Genomic DNA, 20,262 nt, shown 5'->3' on the forward strand with positions numbered 1-20,262 from the left:
CGGTAGCGTCTTGTATTCCTGCGTATCCCTGATGAGGCCTGAGGTCGTCATTAAATCTGCTCTCATCGCTTTTCTTTTCATCCCGCTAAAACAATCACCTGCGACTACCTCCATTATTTATGAGGGAAATCTGCTAACCCCCCATAACTTAGTACCAAAAGTTGAGCAACATTTTTTTATTTTTTTTTAATATGCCAAAAGACAAACTTTTGAGGCAAAGGTTACTTACAGTACTTCTCTCTTCATTGTTCTAGTGCAGGTGTAGATCTGTTCTCAGCTGGTTTTTATTCGGTCACATTTACAGCGTTCTATCATCTGTGTGGTTGTTGTACCATGAGGGGAAACACGAGCCGGGGTCAGTCATCTATATTCCTCTGCTGTGGAGAAATCCAAGGTCAAGTCAACTGGCAGAAAACAGCCGTAAGTAACCTGCTAACACGCTTTCAATATTCATACGGCACCGTGAATAACATCATGGATATTTCATGTTGACATCACATAGTGTACAGTAATAATTAATACAAGGTCATAGGCTATATATATATAGTCAGTGCATACTGGGAAACGTCAGTCATCAAAGGAGTCAGTTATTTTTCTAATAAATTGTTTATTTGCACCCCTTCATTATTTTTCTGTATACAAGAACGAGTAACAAAACCCATATTATGCAATCCATTTTTAGTCCTTTAAAAAAAGAAAAGAAAATGGTAAGGCATGTCTGCTCGTACGCCGATCGACCTCAGTCCCTCGTAGCTTAATGCAGCGTGCTCTGGTTATAGCTCCACACCCCTACATGTGCTGCTCCATAGGCTGTTCTCCTCTCTTCATGTTGGGCCAGATTATAAACAGAGTACCTCCTTTGCATGGCTTGTTTAGGGGGAACATGTAGTAAAAGTGCAGCGATAGATTGGAAGAAAAAAAAAGAAAATAGAAACAAAAAAACGTTTTTAGAAAAGGTTTGTAAAAGCAGAGTTCTAAACGTGGCACATACAACTCTCTCACCACCTCCAGCCAAACTAGATCTCCCACTTTGACTTTTTCAATTAAAGTTGACTTCATGGATCCGTCATATAAATATAAAGTTGACATAAACGAAGGAAGAAAAAAAAGAGAAACGTTTTAACACTTGAAACATTTCAGACAATAATAATAACATTATCTCTGACCACCACAACAACAGAGGATGTTGGGAGAGAGAGGCAAAGCAGTGTGGGATTGAGGGTATTACACCCCTCTGTTCTCTCTCTCTCTCTCTCTCTCTCTCTCTCTCTCTCTCTCTCTCTCTCTCTCTCTCTCTCTGAGAGGACTGTTGTGATGTGTGTGGCGATAAGCCCTTCAGGGACTCTACCACTCAACATAAGACGTCTCTTTTTCCTCTTTCTCTACCCTCTTCCATTTCTTTTGGCTTTCATTTACAGAAGACAGAAAGCTCCCCCCCACACCCCCCTCTTTCTGTAATTCAAACCTCTCCTCTTCTCAGACGCTCGTCTCGAAGGCAAAAGCAGCCCTGTTGGAAGAGCTCTCTCTCTCTCTCTCACGGGGGCGTTCAACCTTTTCCTTGACTTCCCCTCGCCTCCTGAGTTTCTCATTTCCAGAAACACTGCGGTCGTCTTTCAGACGTGCAGGGCCCCGCCGTAAAGAACGGCAGCATCTGAAACCACCACCCCCACCATCTCTCCATCCCTCCCTCCCTCCATCTATCCCTCCCTCCCTCCCCTCCTCCCCTAGATCCATCCCGCCACATCAGTCACCATTTCCACTCTGTGCTTCTGACTCTCCATCAATATAGTTCTAGAATACCTCCGTCTGCAATATCCCCTGTCTGCAATACACTGTAGGATTTGTTCCCGGAATTAATGTTCATATGAGACTGAGATCTGTTCTGTTAGCGTAGAGTGAAAAAATACAAATTCAGTGCCATAAATGAAATATAGATTTAACACTATGATTATAATCTCTACTGAAGCGAGATCACTGTCTTTTTAGACATTTCCCCCCCCAACATCTGTTTCATGTAAAAGTCTAACTTACAGCCATTAACTATTTCAACATAGCATAATAGATCATTAATTCCCACTGACACCGTTGATTTTCAGAGCCCTAATAACTTCAGGTAAATGAACCAGGGACAGTACAACATCCACTTCAACATCGTCTAAATCAAAGTGCGGTTCATACATTCTTGTTGCCCTCCTGTCCAATAAAAAAACTATCCTGGATAGAGTTACTTGATTTGTAAACATTTCAAGGGATTTGATTTCATGATGAAAATATACTCTGCCCCCCGCCCCCCCCCCCCCCCCCGCTCGACAGTGTCATCAAGCAAAGCACTGTGCTGTTCTTAAAGAAACATTATAGCAAAAAACCCACCAGGGAGCAGATGTATATGAACACAAACACATCGGTGAGGAGAGGAGAGGAGGGGGGATAACAACAGCAGAAACAGCTGACTGACAGCCTCCAGTGCCAGGAAGCAGACACGCCAACCCCGTACACATCAGACTAGATGATTATAAAACATACATGGTTGATATAAGATGCATGGCTGCCTTGCCATTAAGCTGACAGATTTGGGTCTACCGGATGTGAGCTGCAGCCACAGAACACCCTCTGGTGAACAGTTAGCAATATGTAATGTCAAGCGATTGTACTGTCAGTTACCTTTGAATTAGGATTCAGAGAGGGAGCTGGAATACTCTCTCAAGTACAGCACTCAGACTTTAGAGAGTGTTGACTGTGTTAGTTAAATTACACATGAAGGGAATGGTTTAGTACATTTAAATTTCTCAGCTCATCAATAAATGTCCTAATTAGAGATGATTCTAATCTATAAACAGATTGGTAGCAATAAATAAATTATTGGACTTAAAAACAGGAGTAAAAAGGAAGGAAAAAAGACAGTACCTTTCATGAAATAGATAACTGCTTAAAGGGCTAAATATAATATAAAAAAAGTTTAGGAAATATAAATAGATTCTCTTTATCTTCACTCTCTAAGGGGGAGGGAAAGACGAAGACAGCAAATGTTTCCAGCTGTTTTTTTAATTACACAACTGAGGCCAACTTAAAAAAAGATCTGTGCAAAAAATCAGTCCTGGTAGTAAGACATCGGTACTTCATTAGCTGAACAAGCGTGTGAGTCTGAAGCGTTGTGCATTGAGAGAAGCTCTAGCGGAAACCATGACAACACGACGACAAAGACTCCATACCAGTGAGACGGCAGACACACCACGCTGTGTGGTCCAGGCACGGTACTGAACTGTATAGTCCTGCGGGAAAAATAACAACGGTCGAAGCTCAAACGTTAGGCTGCACCAATGACCTTTGACCTAGCCATGCACTCTCACAGTGGAACGCTTTGTGCTTCCCCCGTACTGACAAACAAAATGGACCTTTCGAGGACGGGGGTGCCTATTTTGTCCTTTGTATTTCCCCTTTTTTTTTTTTTTTTTTAAAGGGGTTCAGAAGTTTCATAATTCTGCTTGTATAAAAGAAAGGAAAAATAGAATCTCATGTCATCTCTTACAAGTAAGTAAATTCATCGAAAGAACATGTTTTTTTAAACGTGGTCGTGTCACGTCGTACGCTCTCGAAGGGGGTGGGACGGGACGGGACGGGGGTGGGGGGGTGGGGAGGGAAAGCATGTTCAGAGTAAACAAACCAGTTCTGGGGGGAATCGAGGAGAAAGCGGTTTTGTGTTTCGTTTTAGTTTCGAGACGTGAAAGCTGCTTCAGTGATGATGGCACCAGCCGAGCATTCTTTGGGACAAGCAAGATGCAGCATTCTCTCTCTCTCTCTCTCTTTCCTCTCTCTCTCTCTCCTGGGTACCATTTTCAGTTCTCTGTTGGGGGGGGGGGGGTTGGGGTTCTTTCCAATCCAAAAGGTTCTTGCTGTCTTGTTAGGTTAGGTAAGGGAAACGCTACCAGCAGGAGAACTTGCTGTCCAGGTGGGTGTATAAGAGAGTAGGTCCTTGGTGGCCTTGGCTGCAGATACAGTATTATCTCCATAGCGTGTGCCGTGCCAGGAGGGAGAGGGACAGGGCGGCCAGCAGCAGTAAGGGGGGTCCGGGGGGGTGTGGGGGGGCCGTGCTGGCCGCTCTCTCGTCGCTCCTGTCTGCGTCCACCCGGGGCGGGGCGTCCGTGCCCACGAACACAAACTCTGTGGTGCAGCTGTCTGTGCAGCCGCTGCCACTACCGCTACCACTGTTCTCGTCACCTGGAAGTACACACACACACACAGGCGCGCACACACGCACGCACGCACACACACACACACACACACACACACACACACACACACACACACACACACACACACACACACACACACACACACACACACACACACACACACACAGTGTGTTATAAACAAGCCAAGGCAAGTTTATTTGTATGGCACATTTCATACTTGCTTTACATAATAATAACTTTTATTTGTATAGACTTTTCCTGCAAACGTTGCAGCTCAAAGTGCTTTTTTTGGGTGATATTTTTTATTACATACAGCATAAAAACATTTAATTTAATAAGATAATAGATAATTAATAAAAAGACACTGATAAAAGTGTTATGTGAGAGATAAACCTCTGCACCTTGTATAAGTGTCCTACCACCATACAGGATTAAGGTCGCAGATTATCACAGGTAGTGGCTGCACGTATTAATATCTCTAATATATCTAATATCTAGACGTCAGCCCCGACCATGATATTTTCATGACTGAGTCACAGGTGATTATTACGGCATCTGTATTCAACCGCTAACCTGCCAGATACGGCGTGAGAGGACCAGATACTGCAACTGTATTAAACCCAACCCTGTTTGGTTGGAGGACGTTTTGTCTCATCCAGGTGTTTTATTCAAAGCAGTTACAGAGATTGTCGATGGGAGTTATTAGGTCAGAGGGCTATGTATATTTGAGTGTCATTCGCATAGTTGTGGTAGGCAGTTTGTTCTTTTTTAGGATGTGTCCCAATGTAAGCATGTAGAGATTATACACACACAGAGACACAAAAATATAACAGTATGTACACGTAGACACACACACACACAATTCCCACACACATCGTTCACACACGACTCAATGAAAGACAGCCTCAAACACACATTTGCCAACCTGTCATTTCCCTGCTCACTGCAGTTAAACCTGCAGTGTAGAGGACAGATGTGATCTGAAGCGGTTGTCTCAGACGTTGTCAATGAGACGCCTTCAGGAAGCGAATGGACAGTGAAGCCTTGGCAGCTACCAGACACACATCTCCCTAACGACGATTAGGGAGACATTGCTGCCTATCTGCCTGCCTGTCTGCCTGTCTGCCTGCCTGCCTGCCTGCCTGTCTGTCTGCCTGTCATCTGTCATCTCCTGCGTTGTCACCAACACTGTTATTCAGTTTCTTAACGACGTCTGTCTCGCTTTCCCCCGACTCAGCGGGGTCCGCTAGTCCTCCGTGACTGGAGCTGAGGGGAGCTGAGTAGAGCTGAGAGTGTGTGTGTGTGTGTGTGTGTGTGTGTGTGTGTGTGTGTGTTGGGGTATGTATGTGTGTGTGTGTGTTTTGGGCTTCAGGGTGACAGCAGAGATCTTATTTCCCTGACGGGGATGGGCGGTGGCAGGTCTAGACTGTTTGAGGCTGTTTTGTCCAACGCCACGCTGGGATTAATGGAGCTTCTCTGTGAAGCCGTGAGCTGCTGAGTGTCTGTGTGTGTCTGTGTCTGTGTCTGTGTCTGTGTGTGTGTGTGTGTGTGTGTGTGTGTGTGTGTCTGTCTCCCACAAGGCAGGCTGGGCCGCCTGTGGAGAATGGTGCTGGAGAAACCAAATCAATGGACCGACCCTTTATGAAGAAAATGGAGATATGGACGAATTCCAAACCTGTGAACTGACCCCTCTGTGGTGGCTAGAAGTCTATGGATTGACCCCGACGTGGTGGATAGAAGTCCGTGGAATGATTCCAAATCTATGGACTGACGCCTATGGGATGGCTAGAAGTCTATGGACTGATTCCAAATCAATAGACTGACCCCTACGTATGAGGAAAATGTAGACCACACTATGCACCAATTCCCGAACCTCTGGACTGATCTATTCTGTTCTATTATTTATGATGATCTGTGATTATTATTTTTCTTGTTTCCTTCTCTTACTGGAGTCTTGGAAGTAGATGTCGTTTCCGTTGTAGGCGTTCCTCAGCTTGTTGGTCATGACCCTCAGAGCCATGACCTGCTGGCGGATCAGCGTGTCTGGCCGGGTGATGTCCACCTCCACCTCAGGGTTGTTCACCTGGCTGGTCAGCCCAGCCTTCACCACCTCAGGGAAGTACCTGAGAGAGGGAGGGGGAGGGAGGGAGGGAGGGGGAGAGAGACAGAAAGAGAGAGAAATATATAGAGAGAAAGAGATGTAAAAAAAAACTGTCATTATCCAACCACGAATGAACTAACAACTAATAAATCCACGAACGGACAGATTAACGAACGAACGAATGAAAGCTTTACATCGATCCGCTGGGAAAACAACCCTTCCTGTCCGCGACGCCGTCAAACCGAACGTCACACGGGACTCAGGTGGTGTGTGTGTGTGTGTGTGTGTGTGTGTGTGTGTGTGTGTGTGTGTGTATCACACGGGACTCGTTCCGTTTGACGATGAGGAAGTGAGCCGTTTCACGATCAAACAACTGTTTCTTTAGACGCGTCCGTCTCCTCCGACGTCGCTGGGAGGAGAAACATCCCAAGGCTCAGCCTGAGTTGTGTTGCGTGGAAGTCGCCCGCGGCAAATCATGAGGTGATGTGTAAGACAGGCGGTGTGTGTGTGTGTGTGTGTAAGACAGGCTGTGTGTGTGTGTGTGTGTGTGTCAGACAGGCTGTGTGTGTGTGTGTGTGTAAGACAGGCTGTGTGCCGCGTCAGAAAGGCTCTCAGAGAGAGGCTCTGAGTGGCCATAAAGCCCTGCTGCATAATCAAACTAGACAGGCCCATTAAACACCTCCTACACTCTCCTCCTGCACCGCGCTAGCTGGCGACATCTGTCAGGGTGTACAGTTTGTGTGTGTGTGTGTGTGTGTGAGGTATTTCTTGTATTCCCCCATCAGGATCCTTCAGAAACGATGTCTGCATTCCTCCAGAGACGTGTCCTTAATGTTCAGAGGAGGGGGGAGAGAGGGAAGGGGGGAGACAGGAGTGGTTTGGGGGAGGTGGTGGGGGGGGGGGGGGGGGGGTGTTTGTACATGGTGACAGGAGAGAGAGGACTAGTACAGCTGCAGTATCCACCATCATTGTAGGATCAGCCATTTCCATGTAATTATGACCAGGACGCTTATTTTAAAAAGTAAAAAGTGGTAAAAGGTAAAAAGTGGTAAAAGTAAATACTTTAGGGACTAAAAAACGTTCAAACTTCTCTACAGATGAGGTCACTCGCTTTCCAGTTTTAGGTGTAGTTTAAGTTTTGTAATTACAAAGTATTACACGTTTTATAAAGTATCGCAAGTAGGTAGAATCAGTACAACTGACATAGATATCGTCTCTATGGGGAAATCAATGGGAATCACGATCCTCACATTCTCTATCTGGGCTGATTCACAGCAAACATGGTATTATTTAGGCTCTCTACTTACCTGGCTAATTTAGAGCAGTGGGGTGGAGAGGAACTGGCACAAACAGAGACATTTACACATCTTTTATGACACCATCTGGTGGAATTATCACTGGGGGAGGGAGGGAGGGAGGGAGGGAGGGAAGGAATGAGCAGTGGGGGTGAGGTGGTGGGTTCCTGCCAGGTTTCTCTGGCTCGGTGTCAGAGACGGGAGGGAGGCAGACGTCCATAAACAGGATGCTGCGCTGACCAGTAGGTGACAGGGACGTGTTCATTAGAGAGGTCAGAGCTGCACCAGGAGGCCCAGAGGGGTCAGAGCTGCTCCAGGAGGCCCAGAGGCTCCGCCACCTCTACGTGACTGCAGCGGTCAGCCTACTCGGCCATGGCTTCTCACCATCCTGGAGCCCCGGTGGTGGAATGAGCTGCCAACTGCTGTCAGGACGGCAGAGTCACTACCTGTCTTCTGTCAGGACTGCAGAGTCACTACCTGTCTTCTGTCAGGACTGGAGAGTCACTACCTATCTTCTGTCAGGACTGGAGAGTCACTACCTATCTGCTGTCTGGACTGCAGAGTCACTACCTATCTGCTGTCAGGACTGCAGAGTCACTACCTACCTTCTGTCAGGACTGCAGAGTCACTACCTATCTTCTGTCAGGACTGCAGAGTCACTACCTATCTGCTGTCAGGACTGCAGAGTCACTACCAACCTTCTGTCAGGACTGCAGAGTCACTACCTACCTTCTGTCAGGACGGCAGAGTCACTACCTATCTGCTGTCAGGACTGCAGAGTCACTACCTATCTGCTGTCAGGACTGCAGAGTCACTACCTGTCTTCTGTCAGGACTGCAGAGTCACTACCTATCTTCTGTCAGGACTGCAGAGTCACTACCTATCTTCTGTCAGGACTGCAGAGTCAGTACCTGTCTTCTGTCAGGACTGCAGAGTCACTACCTGTCTTCTGACAGGACTGCAGAGTCACTACCTATCTGCTGTCAGGACTGCAGAGTCACTGCCTATCTTCTGTCAGGACTGCAGAGTCACTACCAATCTTCTGTCAGGACTGCAGAGTCACTACCAATCTTCTGTCAGGACTGCAGAGTCACTACCTGTCTTCTGTCAGGACTGCAGAGTCACTACCTACCTTCTGTCAGGACTGCAGAGTCACTACCTATCTTCTGTCAGGACTGCAAAGTCACTACCTATCTTCTGTCAGGACTGCAGAGTCACTACCTATCTTCTGTCAGGACTGCAGAGTCACTACCTATCTTCTGTCAGGACTGCAGAGTCACTGCCTGTCTTCCGCCGTAGACTGAAGACCTCCATCTCTTCAGGCTACATCTCAACTGTCCCTCCTAAAGACCTCCTCATCCCCCATTACCCCATGTACAGTTTCTCTATTATAAATAAATACAAAAAATAAACACAAAAGATTCTTCCTTCTTCTAGCATTGTAACTGCCAGTGGCCCCTGGTTATAGCATAGATTACTTTTTCTTATGAGGACTGATGGATCGACGATTCCCTTACTTAGACAAATGTATTTGTTGTGAGTCTCTTTGGAAGAAGGCGTCTGCTAGATGCCAAACATGTAAACGTCCTCCCAGCTTTATGGGACTTCAGGTCCTCAGAGCTCAGATGATTCCTCTACAGTGGTTTAACAACATCACACAGCTGCGTCTCTAACAAGCTCCAAACACAGCTGTGTGTGTGATGTTTGAAGAAATCTCTTGTTTCTCATTTACATTTTTACATTTTTGGCATTTAGCAGATGCCTCTCATCCAAAGTGACTTACAGCAAATGCATTCATCTTAAGTAACTGAATCATCTATCCAACAGGCATCGCAAGAAAAGACAATCTCAGCTCGGGCCAGGGACCATTGGCAGTCATAATGCCAGAAGAAGGATTAAAAAACATAACAGTAGAGAAACTGAACAGGGTGATTGGAGGTTTCAGGACGGACAGTTAATGTGTAGCCTGAAGAGATGGGTCTTCAGTCTATGGTGGAAGATAGGGAGAGACTCTATAGAGGCATCTGGTCTAGCACCATGGCCTGGGGTGGTCCAGGGGTCTAGCACCACGGCCTGGGGTGGTCCAGTGGTCTAGCACCACGGCCTGGGGTGGTCCAGTGGTCTAGCACCATGGCCTGGGGTGGTCCAGTGGTCTAGCACCACGGCCTGGGGTGGTCCAGTGGTCTAGCACCATGGCCTGGGGTGGTCCAGTGGTCTAGCACCACAGCCTGGTGTGGTCCAGTGGTCTAGCACCATGGCCTGGGGTGGTCCAGTGGTCTAGCACCACGGCCTGGGGTGGTCCAGTGGTCTAGCACCACGGCCTAGGGTGGTCCAGTGGTCTAGCACCACGGCCTGGGGTGGTCCAGTGGTCTAGCACCACGGCCTGGGGTGGTCCAGTGGTCTAGCACCATGGCCTGGGGTAGTCCAGGTGTCTAGTACCATGGCCTGGGCTGGAGCAGTGGCCTGGGGTGGTCCAAGGGTCTAGCACCACAGTCTGGGCTGGTCCAGTGGTCTGGGCTGGTCCAGTGGTCTGAGGTGGTCCAGGGGTCTAGCACCACGACCTGGGGTGGTCCAGGGGTCTAGCACCACAGTCTGGGCTGGTCCAGTGGTCTGGGCTGGTCCAGTGGTCTGAGGTGGTCCAGGGGTCTAGCACCACGGCCTGACATCTTCTGGTATCTTGACTATCCCACTCAAAAAGACAACCTTTATGAATGTACTGTAGTAGTTCCCAGTACACACCACTGACACACAGATGGAGGTGTAGCGTTGCCCCCTAAAGCAGCTTCTGTCAGGACCATAGATGGAGGTAGAGCGTTGCCCCCTAAAGCAGCGTCTGTCAGGACCATAGATGGAGGTGTAGCGTTGCCCCCCTAAAGCAGCGTCTGTCAGGGCCATAGATGGAGGTGTAGCACTGCCCCCCTAAAGCAGCTTCTGTCAGGACCATAGATGGAGGTGTAGCGTTGCCCCCTAAAGCAGCGTCTGTCAGGACCATAGATGGAGGTGTAGCGTTGCCCCCTAAAGCAGCGTCTGTCAGGACCATAGATGGAGGTGTAGCGTTGCCCCCTAAAGCAGCGTCTGTCAGGAACATAGATGGAGGTAGAGTGTTGCCCCCCTAAAGCAGCGTCTGTCAGGACCATAGATGGAGGTGTAGCGTTGCCCTCTAAAGCAGCTTCTGTCAGGACCATAGATGGAGGTGTAGCGTTGCCCCCTAAAGCAGCGTCTGTCAGGACCATAGAAGGAGCACGTGGACCTCCTCACCTGCCCTTGGCGTGACTGTTCCAGCACTGCTCCTCGTCCGCCTCCGTCAGCTTGTCCTTCACACAGATGTCGTCCGGCAGGTTGGACCAGAACTTCTTGGACTGCTTCAGCTTCTCTTTGATGTCAACGACCTGCAGCAGACAGAACCCCAGGAGGAGGAGGAGGAGGAGGAGGAGGAGGAGGAGGGGGAGGAGGAGGAGGAGGAGGAGGAGGAGGGGTATTAGGGCTGGTGGACTATGATGAACACGGCCAGATGGGATCTGCTGCTGAGAGGATCGTTCTCAGAAGCCTCTACGTGCAGCGGTGGTTGGAAACACTTTGAATTCATCTGTACGCTAAATGAATAATGAACAGCCGATAAAAACCTCATGAACCATTCATCATCAGAAACCTTAATATGAAGCATTCCCCCCTTGATGTCGACCACTCAGCATGTCATCTATAACATAGTACGTCTTCGTGTTTTTCAGCGTTCGTCACTGTGTTTGATTTTGATGCATTTCGACTACATATGTAGAGGTTTTAGAAGGTTTTGAGGTTCTAGAGGTTTTAGAAGGTTTAGAAAGTTTTTCTGAGGGACATGAGGAAATGGACCCCCCTGTAGAGACCATCTGGCCGTCGTCTGTGAATAAGACTGATCTGGTGACCAGAACGCTGGGGAGAAAAATGGCCCGTGACCCACGGTCCAAACTGGTACAAGCTGTGGTGGTCTGGACTCATGAGTACTCACGGGAGGTGTGGAGGAGAGGTTTAAAGAAGGACCCCCCTGGCTGACTCCGCCGTGATAAAATGAATCAGTTGAACCAGTGATCTTGGGGTAACTGGCTAGCTGACCTCACCTCAAGGCCAACCTGTTCCCCCGGACATTGTTGTGAGGGTGTGTCTTCAATCAACCACAACCACAACCACAACCCCGCCCCCCCCCCCCCCCACACACACACACGCACAGGGAGCTCAGAGCACATGGTCAGCTGTAGTTCGTCGCCCCTGGAGCAGTTAGGGGTTAAGTGCCTTGCTCAAGGGCACAGCGGCAGTGGTAGGCAGCTTAGATGTGATGCCAATCAACCCTCCAGTCACCAGCTGACATCCAGCTCCCTCCTGGGGTGGGGATTGAACCAGCGACCTATCGATTGTTGGCCGGCCTCTCTAACCTCTATGCTCACTAAAATATATATATATATATATGTTTTTTGCCACATTTTGGGCTAGAGTTGCTGTACATGACTACTACCAATGCTACAGGCACGGTTTCAACAGGAAAAGTCGTTTTTTCTCCAACAATTCATGATTACGTAACTCTACAAACAACTGCTTCAGTTGCTGTTACTGCTGTTACAACTGTTAAGTTCCAATAATAAGAGATATGCCAATATATTGAGGGAGCAAATCATACATGTAAGGATAACTGTCACTAACTACACCTACTGTAACAGGATAAGCAAAACTGTAATCTTGGCTTGATTTAAATTGATGTAAAGCTGCTTTCCAATGCAGAGCCCTGCAGACGACAAACAGCTTGATGCTTATCAGCTGAGCCGTGGGAGTCGACAGTGTGCTGATCTGCCTCTGAGGAGATCAGAGACAGATTATCATTGTTCTGCGGTTTCTACAGTAACATAACAGCGCTGTGCTGCTACAACATCAGCAGCCAGATCACAGGCTCCGTCTTCACTTCACAAGCTCCCAGCATTCTCAGCATCTGCAAAGGTTTGGATTTATGAAATATGAAAAAGTAATAACTAAAAAGGCCAACACACACTGATCTGATTCTACCTTTCATGAGGAGTTTCTTTTCAAGCATGGCTACAGTTACAAGCAGCTACAAGTACCCGAAAGGATACATGTGCCTTTCACAACTTTACTTTCTGGATCTATGACATTCAAAAGCATATTTGAGCTGGCTTGCTTTTGATCAGGACGAGAGAGAGAGAGAGAGAGAGAGAGAGAGAGAGAGAGAGAGAGAGAGAGAGAGAGAGAGAGAGAGAGAGAGAGATGTGGAGGTACTACAAACCTCAGCCATTATATGGGGGTCTCAGTTGCTCCCATGGGGGAGAGAGAGAGAGAGAGAGAGAGATAGACAGACAGACAGACAGAGAGACACAGAGAAAGATACAGAGAGAGACACAGAGAGACAGACAGAGTGAGAGACAGCGAGAGAGAGAGAGAGAGACAGAGACAGAGAGAGAGAGAGATAGACAGACAGACAGACAGAGAGACACAGAGAAAGATACAGAGAGAGACACACAGAGTGAGAGACAGAGAGAGATGGAATTGGGGAGCGAGAGCCTCAGGTGTCAGCCTGTACCACCAGGTCGTCTCTGCAATCTCTGTGGGGGGGGGGGGTCTTTGTACGGGGGACCTGCTGCCCTGCCGTCTGATGTGGTAATCCTGTCATCACACTGACAACACAGCTGGCTGACCTCCGGCCTGCAGCGGGGCCCGTCCACATGATCCAACACCGTGGCTGACTGACCTCCACAAAGACACGCCTCTGATCAGCCTCCCCTGGTCTACCTCCCCCAGCCTCCCCTGGTCTACCTCCCCCAGCCTCCCCTGGTGTTCTACCTCCGCCAGCCTCCCCTGGTGTTCTACCTCCCCCAGCCTCCCCTGGTGTTCTACCTCCCCCAGCCTCCCCTGGTCTACCTCCCCCAGCCTCCCCTGGTGTTCTACCTCCCCCAGCCTCCCCTTGTGTTCTACCTCCCCCAGCCTCCCCCCAGGTCTCACCCCCTGTGAGGCTAATCGTAGCACTGCTCTCCCCAGCCCCCGGCCTCTCTACAGGGACCTCTCTAAGGTAGGAGGTGGATAACACACATCTGAACACACACTCCGCTGTCAGCCGTAATCTTTTAATCCGTCACCCTGAGATCAATAACAAAAATAATGAACTAAACCGCCCCGGACTGCAAGAACAGCACTTACCACAAACTACTCTATAGACGCAAGAACAATGAAGTTCACCACCACCACTTTTTTGTAATTTAAAAATATTACATATAGGGAGATATTTTTGTGTTCATTCGACCAACTAATTGGACACATTTTCACATAGAGCCCACCTCTGAAATGTAATGAACTTCTAGTGAGCCCATAGAAGCCCATTAGAAATGCTATTTCGGTATCGTCAGCGCTTTGGGAGCCCTGTTCCCCCCAACGCACCAGAAGGATGCTGTATAAATGATGTAAGGCCCAGGGGAGGTCCTTCTGAACGCATGATGAAACCATCAGCATAAGTGTCCCTGATTTTTATGGTATATTAACAGCCTGTCTGCTCCTAACTGTACTTATCTGCATGTGAGATATTTATGAAGTGATGAATTACTTATGGACACGGACTTAAAGATCATCAGGTCGACTTGAAGACCGTCAGCTGTGGTCCTCTGTGGCTCAGCTGGTAGAGCATGGTGCCAACAACACTTAGGTTGGGGGTTCGATACCCGCTGGGACCATATGTACTGTATAACATGTGCTCTCACTGCAATGTAAGTCACTTTGGATAAAAGCCAAGCTAACTGGCGTATAATATAATAGATATAATAAACCACAGGCTATTTACGAAGAAGCTCTTCTGTTTAAACAGCCTGGTGGTTTTAACATAGAGAGATGCAGCTATAGTAAACTAGCGTAAGATCTCTTCACCAACTCCCACCACCCCTCTGATCCTCTACTGTTCATCATTACAAATAAAAAAAGTACCTTCCTTCTTTTAGCATTGTGACTGCAAAGGGCATCTGGTCCAAACATAGATTTTTTCTTATCATGATGACTGACGTATAGATGATTCACTTGACTGTAGACAAACTCACTTTGTATATTATTGATGTCGCTTTGGATAAAAGCGTTGCTGCTAAATGTCAAAACTGTAAACCTAAATACCGTGCTGTTTGTAAAAGGAAGCAGTATTTGATGCTCGACTCTGACGTCTAACACTTAAAAACCTCCAGAACCAAACAAGCGTTACAGAGAAAGCAATCGTCCTTTGAACCTCCAGCAACTGGAAGCCAAACTCTGAACAGACAAACAAACTTGAGTTTAGTTTTCCCTCTGTCCTAATCCATCAGCTCCGAGCTCACAGCACGTCTGAGGGAGGGGGGGCATTACTGATTTCCTGTTCAAACAAAGCCGACTTTCCCATTCGGGGAGCCCAGCCCCTCCTGGGTGACTTCACTCTGGGAAGTGATGTCAAATGTCTGCTGATCCGTTAGAGCGTGAAGGCGTGGTTGGTGGGGGGGCGCCCCCCCTCCCCCCCTCAGCTCACAAATGTTAATGTCGCCCCAAATGTCCCTCATTAGCTACAGCTTGCTATGGTACCACCCCGCCTCCTCCCACCGCCACACACACACACTCTCTCTCTCTCTCTCTCTCTCTCTCTCTCTCTCTCTCTCTCTCTCTCTCTCTCTCTCTCTCTCTCTCTCTCTCTCTCTCTCTCTCTCTCTCTCTCTCTCTCTCTCTCTCTCACACACACACACACACACACACACACACACACACACACACACACACCCTCTCTTTGCAAGTCCAAGTTTACATGCTGATGAATATAAGAAATGCTGATTCTCTCTCTCTCTCCATCTCTCTCTCCGAATCTCTCCCCCCTCTTCCTCTCTGCCTCTGTGTTCCTCTCAGGGGAATCCAGGTTCACTGCAGCTTGTTTCTGTGTGAGGCTGATGTAGATGAGGTGCAGTGTGGGGGGGTCTGGATCTGCCTAATTGGACTGAGGGTTTACCAGTGTGACGCCGACCTCCGCCTGAGCTTCTCAGGGTCTCTTCTCTCTGCTCCGCCCGTCTGACACACACACACACACACACACACACACACACACACACACACACACTTTGCAGCACAGCTAAATGAGCAGCACCATAAACTAACAGGCTGGTTATTAATCGACACCTTAGTGAACATCCTGGTCTCAGCTGGGCGTCTCGGCCGGGGGGGAGAAACATGTAAATGACTTAGTCACATGTGTTTGTGTGTGTGTGTGTGTGTGTGTGAGTCTGTGTGTGCGTGTGTGTCTGAACGTGTGTCTGTGTGTGTGTGAGAGACTGTGTGTGTGTCTGTGTCGTGTCTCTGTGTGTATGTCTGTGTGTGACTGCGCGTGTGTGTGAGTGTGTGTGTGTGTGTGTGTGTCGTGTCTCTGTGTGTATGTCTGTGTGTATGTCTGTGTGTGTGTGTGTGTGTGTGTGTGTGTGTGTGTCTGTGTGTGTGTGTGTGTGTACGTGTGTCTGTGTGTGTGTGAGAGTCTGTGTGTGTCTGTGTGTGTGTGTGTGTGTGTGTCGTGTCTCTGTGTGTGTGTGCAGGGCTTAAAGTTCTCCGGCACGGGGGAATTTTGAGCAAAAAAAATATTAAAAATCACATGCTATTTGTTTACATCGTAATTTAAAGAGTCATCTTCAGCAAAGAGACAGTTCTGCCTACCAATGGTATCACATTGCTCAAGCCAACCAACGACTTCTAGCCAATCGGAGGCAGAGTAGTGGGGCGGGCCTTAAGAAGTTTGAATGAGTGTAATGTTAGCTTGTAGAGACGTTCGCTTTTAGCAGCCCGCTATCTCGCTAACTTTAGTAAGAGTCTATTAAAATGGAAGCCAAGTTTCTTAAACCTGGCGAAGACACAGCTATACTAGAACGAGGAGTAAGGAATAAATGGCGCTGGGCATGGATAGAGGAGAGTAGTGACGGGAAGCCTTATGGGACGTGGTGCCTTAATGACCAGCTCTATCTTTAGACAGGCAGGTCTGAGACCAGCTCTATCTTTAGACAGGCAGGTCTGAGACCAGCTCTATCTTTAGACAGGCAGGTCTGAGACCAGCTCTATCTTTAGACAGGCAGGTCTGAGACCAGCTCTATCTTTAGACAGGCAGGTCTGGGGTCAGCTCTATCTTTAGACAGGCAGGTCTGAGACCAGCTCTATCTTTAGACAGGCAGGTCTGAGACCAGCTCTATCTTTAGACAGGCAGGTCTGAGACCAGCTCTATCTTTAGACAGGCAGGTCTGAGACCAGCTCTATCTTTAGACAGGCAGGTCTGAGACCAGCTCTATCTTTAGACAGGCAGGTCTGAGACCAGCTCTATCTTTAGACAGGCAGGTCTGAGACCAGCTCTATCTTTAGACAGGCAGGTCTGAGACCAGCTCTATCTTTAGACAGGCAGGTCTGAGACCAGCTCTATCTTTAGACAGGCAGGTCTGAGACCAGCTCTATCTTTAGACAGGCAGGTCTGAGACCAGCTCTATCTTTAGACAGGCAGGTCTGAGACCAGCTCTATCTTTAGACAGGCAGGTCTGAGACCAGCTCTATCTTTAGTCAGGCAGGTCTGGGGTCAGCTCTATCTTTAGACACGAGGTAAAGGTGACCTGGCTTACGCTAGACCAGTTACTGCCGTCTCACACACACACACACACACACACACACACACACACACACACACACATGTGTGTGTGTGTGTCTCTGATGTGTGTGTGTGTGTGTGTGTGTGTGAGCTGCCAGCAGCTGTAATGTGATCACCACAGGAAGCAACATGGGACACACTCAGATTACTAGGACCTGTCACACACACACACACACACACACACACATCAGAGACACACACACACACACACGCATCAGACACATCAGTCTAATGAGCCCTGAAGCTGTGCTGACATTGGAAGATCAGTGAAGCATCAAAAAACAAAAATAAAAAGATTGAGTTCTCCATCTTAGTTACTGAGGTACAGCGGTGTCTGGTCCTCAATAGAATTTACAAGATTATCAACATCGCACGCACTCACACACACACACACACACACACACACACACACACACACACACAGCTCTTGGCCTAACGGTCGATACTTTGGTCTCCCGTGTGGCAGACCTGGGTCCAGATAAATAGATGATTCGTCTCTCTATTCGAACTTCACAACACAAGTCATTTCCATCACGTTGCCAGTTTCAACACCACAACACCAGAGGGCCCGGCGCTGCTCTGGGGAGCTGTGGAGACGCCAGCCAGTGTGTCTCATCTGGGCTGTTCTCCCTCCTCACCCTCCTCACCCTCCTCACCCTCCTCTCCCTCCTCATCCTCCTCACCCTCCTCACCCTCCTCTGTCATGTCAGGCAGGCCTCCGCCTGCTGCTCAACACACTAGGAGATAACTGACAGCGTGGAGAGTTGAAAAGAGCATCAGAGAGAGAGGGAGGAGGAGAGGGAGGGGGGAGGAGAGAGAGAGAGAGGGGAGAGGGGGAGAGACGGGAGAGGGGAGGGAGGGGGGAGGAGAGAGAGGTGGGGGAGGGGAGGAAAGAGGGGGGAGGAAAGGGAGAGAGAGAGAGATGGGAGGGAGAGAGAGAGGGGGGAGGAGAGAGATAAAGAGAGAGGAGAGAGAAAAAGAGAGAGAGGGATTAAAGGGAGATATAGAGGGAGAGAGAGAGACATTATAGAGAGAGGGGGGAAAGCGATAGAGAGAGGAGAGAGATAGAGTGAGAGGAATAAAAAGAGAGAGCGAGAGAGACATTTAGAGAGAGGGGGGGAGAGAGATAAAGAGAGGAGAGAGATAAAGAGAGAGGGAGGGAGAGACATATAGAGAGAGGGGGGAGAGAGATAAAGAGAGGGAGGGAGGGAGAGTGCAAGTCTTGATGCCTTCTCCCCAGTGTTAATCTACAGAACTGAAGTCGTATCATAACTGAGAGACTTAGAGAGTCTGAGGTGATTCATCTGTTCTACCTTCTGAAGGTGTGAAATAGAACCTGTCCAGGACCAGTGTAGCAGCAGGTAATGAAACAGTCCTAGCCTGTGATAGAACCTGTCCAGGACCAGTGTAGCAGCAGGTAATGAAACAGTCCTAGCCTGTGATAGAACCTGTCCAGGACCAGTGGAGCAGCAGGTAATGAAACAGTCCTAGCCTGTGAGTGTAGCAGCAGGTAATGAAACAGTCCTAGCCTGTGATCATTAGATTAAGAAGGACCTCGGTGCTTTGAGCTTCAAGAAAGTGCTGCTGAGGAAAGAATCTGGGAGACTGAGAGACTGTCTCTGCACTGTGAGCATTGACTTCCTGAGTCTGGACAATAGCAGACCAGAGAATAGAACCAGTGTACCGTTAATATACATCACCAGCCTGTTACACACTCACCGTAGGACACTTTATTAGGAACACCAGCAACAATACTCAAACAGGCTGTGGCATTCAAGCGGTGATTGATTGGTATTAACGGGCCCAAAGTGTGCCAAGACAACATTAGTTAAGTAAGTAAGTAAAGCTTTATTTATATAGCGCCTTTTGTACATGAAATGCAACTCAAAGCACATTCCCCACCATCACACCACCTCCACCAGCTTGGACTGCTGACACAAGGCAGGTTGGGTCCATGGAGTCATGCAGGTGTTCCTAATAAAGTGTCCGGGGAGTGTATATTACATAAACTCACTGTCCTCCTCTATATTCCATACACACACAGATATCACAGATGCCAGACACATTTTGCAACGACAAAACACCTTCAACAAAGCATTACTCTGGGCTTGACATTAAGCTTTTTCAGGAACTTGTCCTTCGGACAAGTGAACTTATCTTTTACTTGTTCGAGAGCTCAAGTTACTTGTCCAAATATGACGACACGTGTGTTGGAATAACAATTACTGTGGATCTATGTGCACGCCAGAGTACGTTCGATTTCAAGTTTAAAGTAAAGGGGTCATGCCAGCATTCATGTTTTGATTCAAAGGCATGATTTGCCAGATTCTCTAGGCATGATTTACATTTTTTGTTATTTAAATGAAGTTGAATTTGGTTTTGAAATTCTAATCAATATTCACAATTAATTAGTTGTGTTCTTATTTGTTGATAATGTGACAACATGCCCGACGTAGTGTGACAGTTTACCCGCTGATGGGGAAAATGGTCACAAATGCACAATGCCGCGCTCCCCTACTCAGCGGACATATTGTTTGACAAGGCAGCTACATTGACAAGGCAGCTACATTGACAAGGCAGCAGACATTGACAAGGCAGCAACATTGACATGGCAGCATACATTGACAAGGCAGTTACATTGACAATTAATTTTTAATTTATTTTTTTATTTTTGCCATTTGGAAGACGCTTTTAATCCAAAGCGACTTACATTTACGAATTACAGGGACATTCCCCCTGGAGTAACTGAGGGCTAAGTGCCTTACTCAACCACCACTACCCCCAGGCAGCATACATTGACAAGGCAGCTACATTGACAAGGCAGCTACATTGACAAGGCAGCTACATTGACAAGGCAGCAGACATTGACAAGGCAGCGTACATTGACAAGGCAGCGTACATTGACAAGGCAGCATACATTGACAAGGCAGCATACATTGACAAGGCAGCAGACATTGACAAGGCAGCATACATTGACAAGGCAGCAGACATTGACAATAGGGCTGCACGATTAATCGATTTTAAATCGAAATC

At 48.0% G+C, this 20,262-nt stretch overlaps 1 protein-coding gene across 1 annotated transcript in view; it reads right to left on the bottom strand.

The window, feature by feature from the left end:
• Nucleotides 1–3,997: 3,997 nt before the first annotated feature.
• LOC308165644 (glypican-6-like) overlaps nucleotides 3,998–20,262 on the bottom strand; it is a gene marked incomplete at both ends in the record, with an annotated part of 143,407 nt that continues 127,142 nt past the window's right edge. The window contains 3 exons of the mRNA XM_080539794.1: nucleotides 3,998–4,215; nucleotides 6,138–6,313; nucleotides 10,845–10,975. Coding sequence (XP_080395920.1) covers nucleotides 3,998–4,215; nucleotides 6,138–6,313; nucleotides 10,845–10,975 — 525 coding nt within the window. The remainder of the gene's footprint in view (nucleotides 4,216–6,137; nucleotides 6,314–10,844; nucleotides 10,976–20,262) is intronic.

Source organism: Nansenia antarctica, assembly GCF_963989245.1.
Source record: "Nansenia antarctica genome assembly, chromosome: 9".
In the NCBI taxonomy this organism is placed as follows: domain Eukaryota; kingdom Metazoa; phylum Chordata; class Actinopteri; order Argentiniformes; family Microstomatidae; genus Nansenia; species Nansenia antarctica.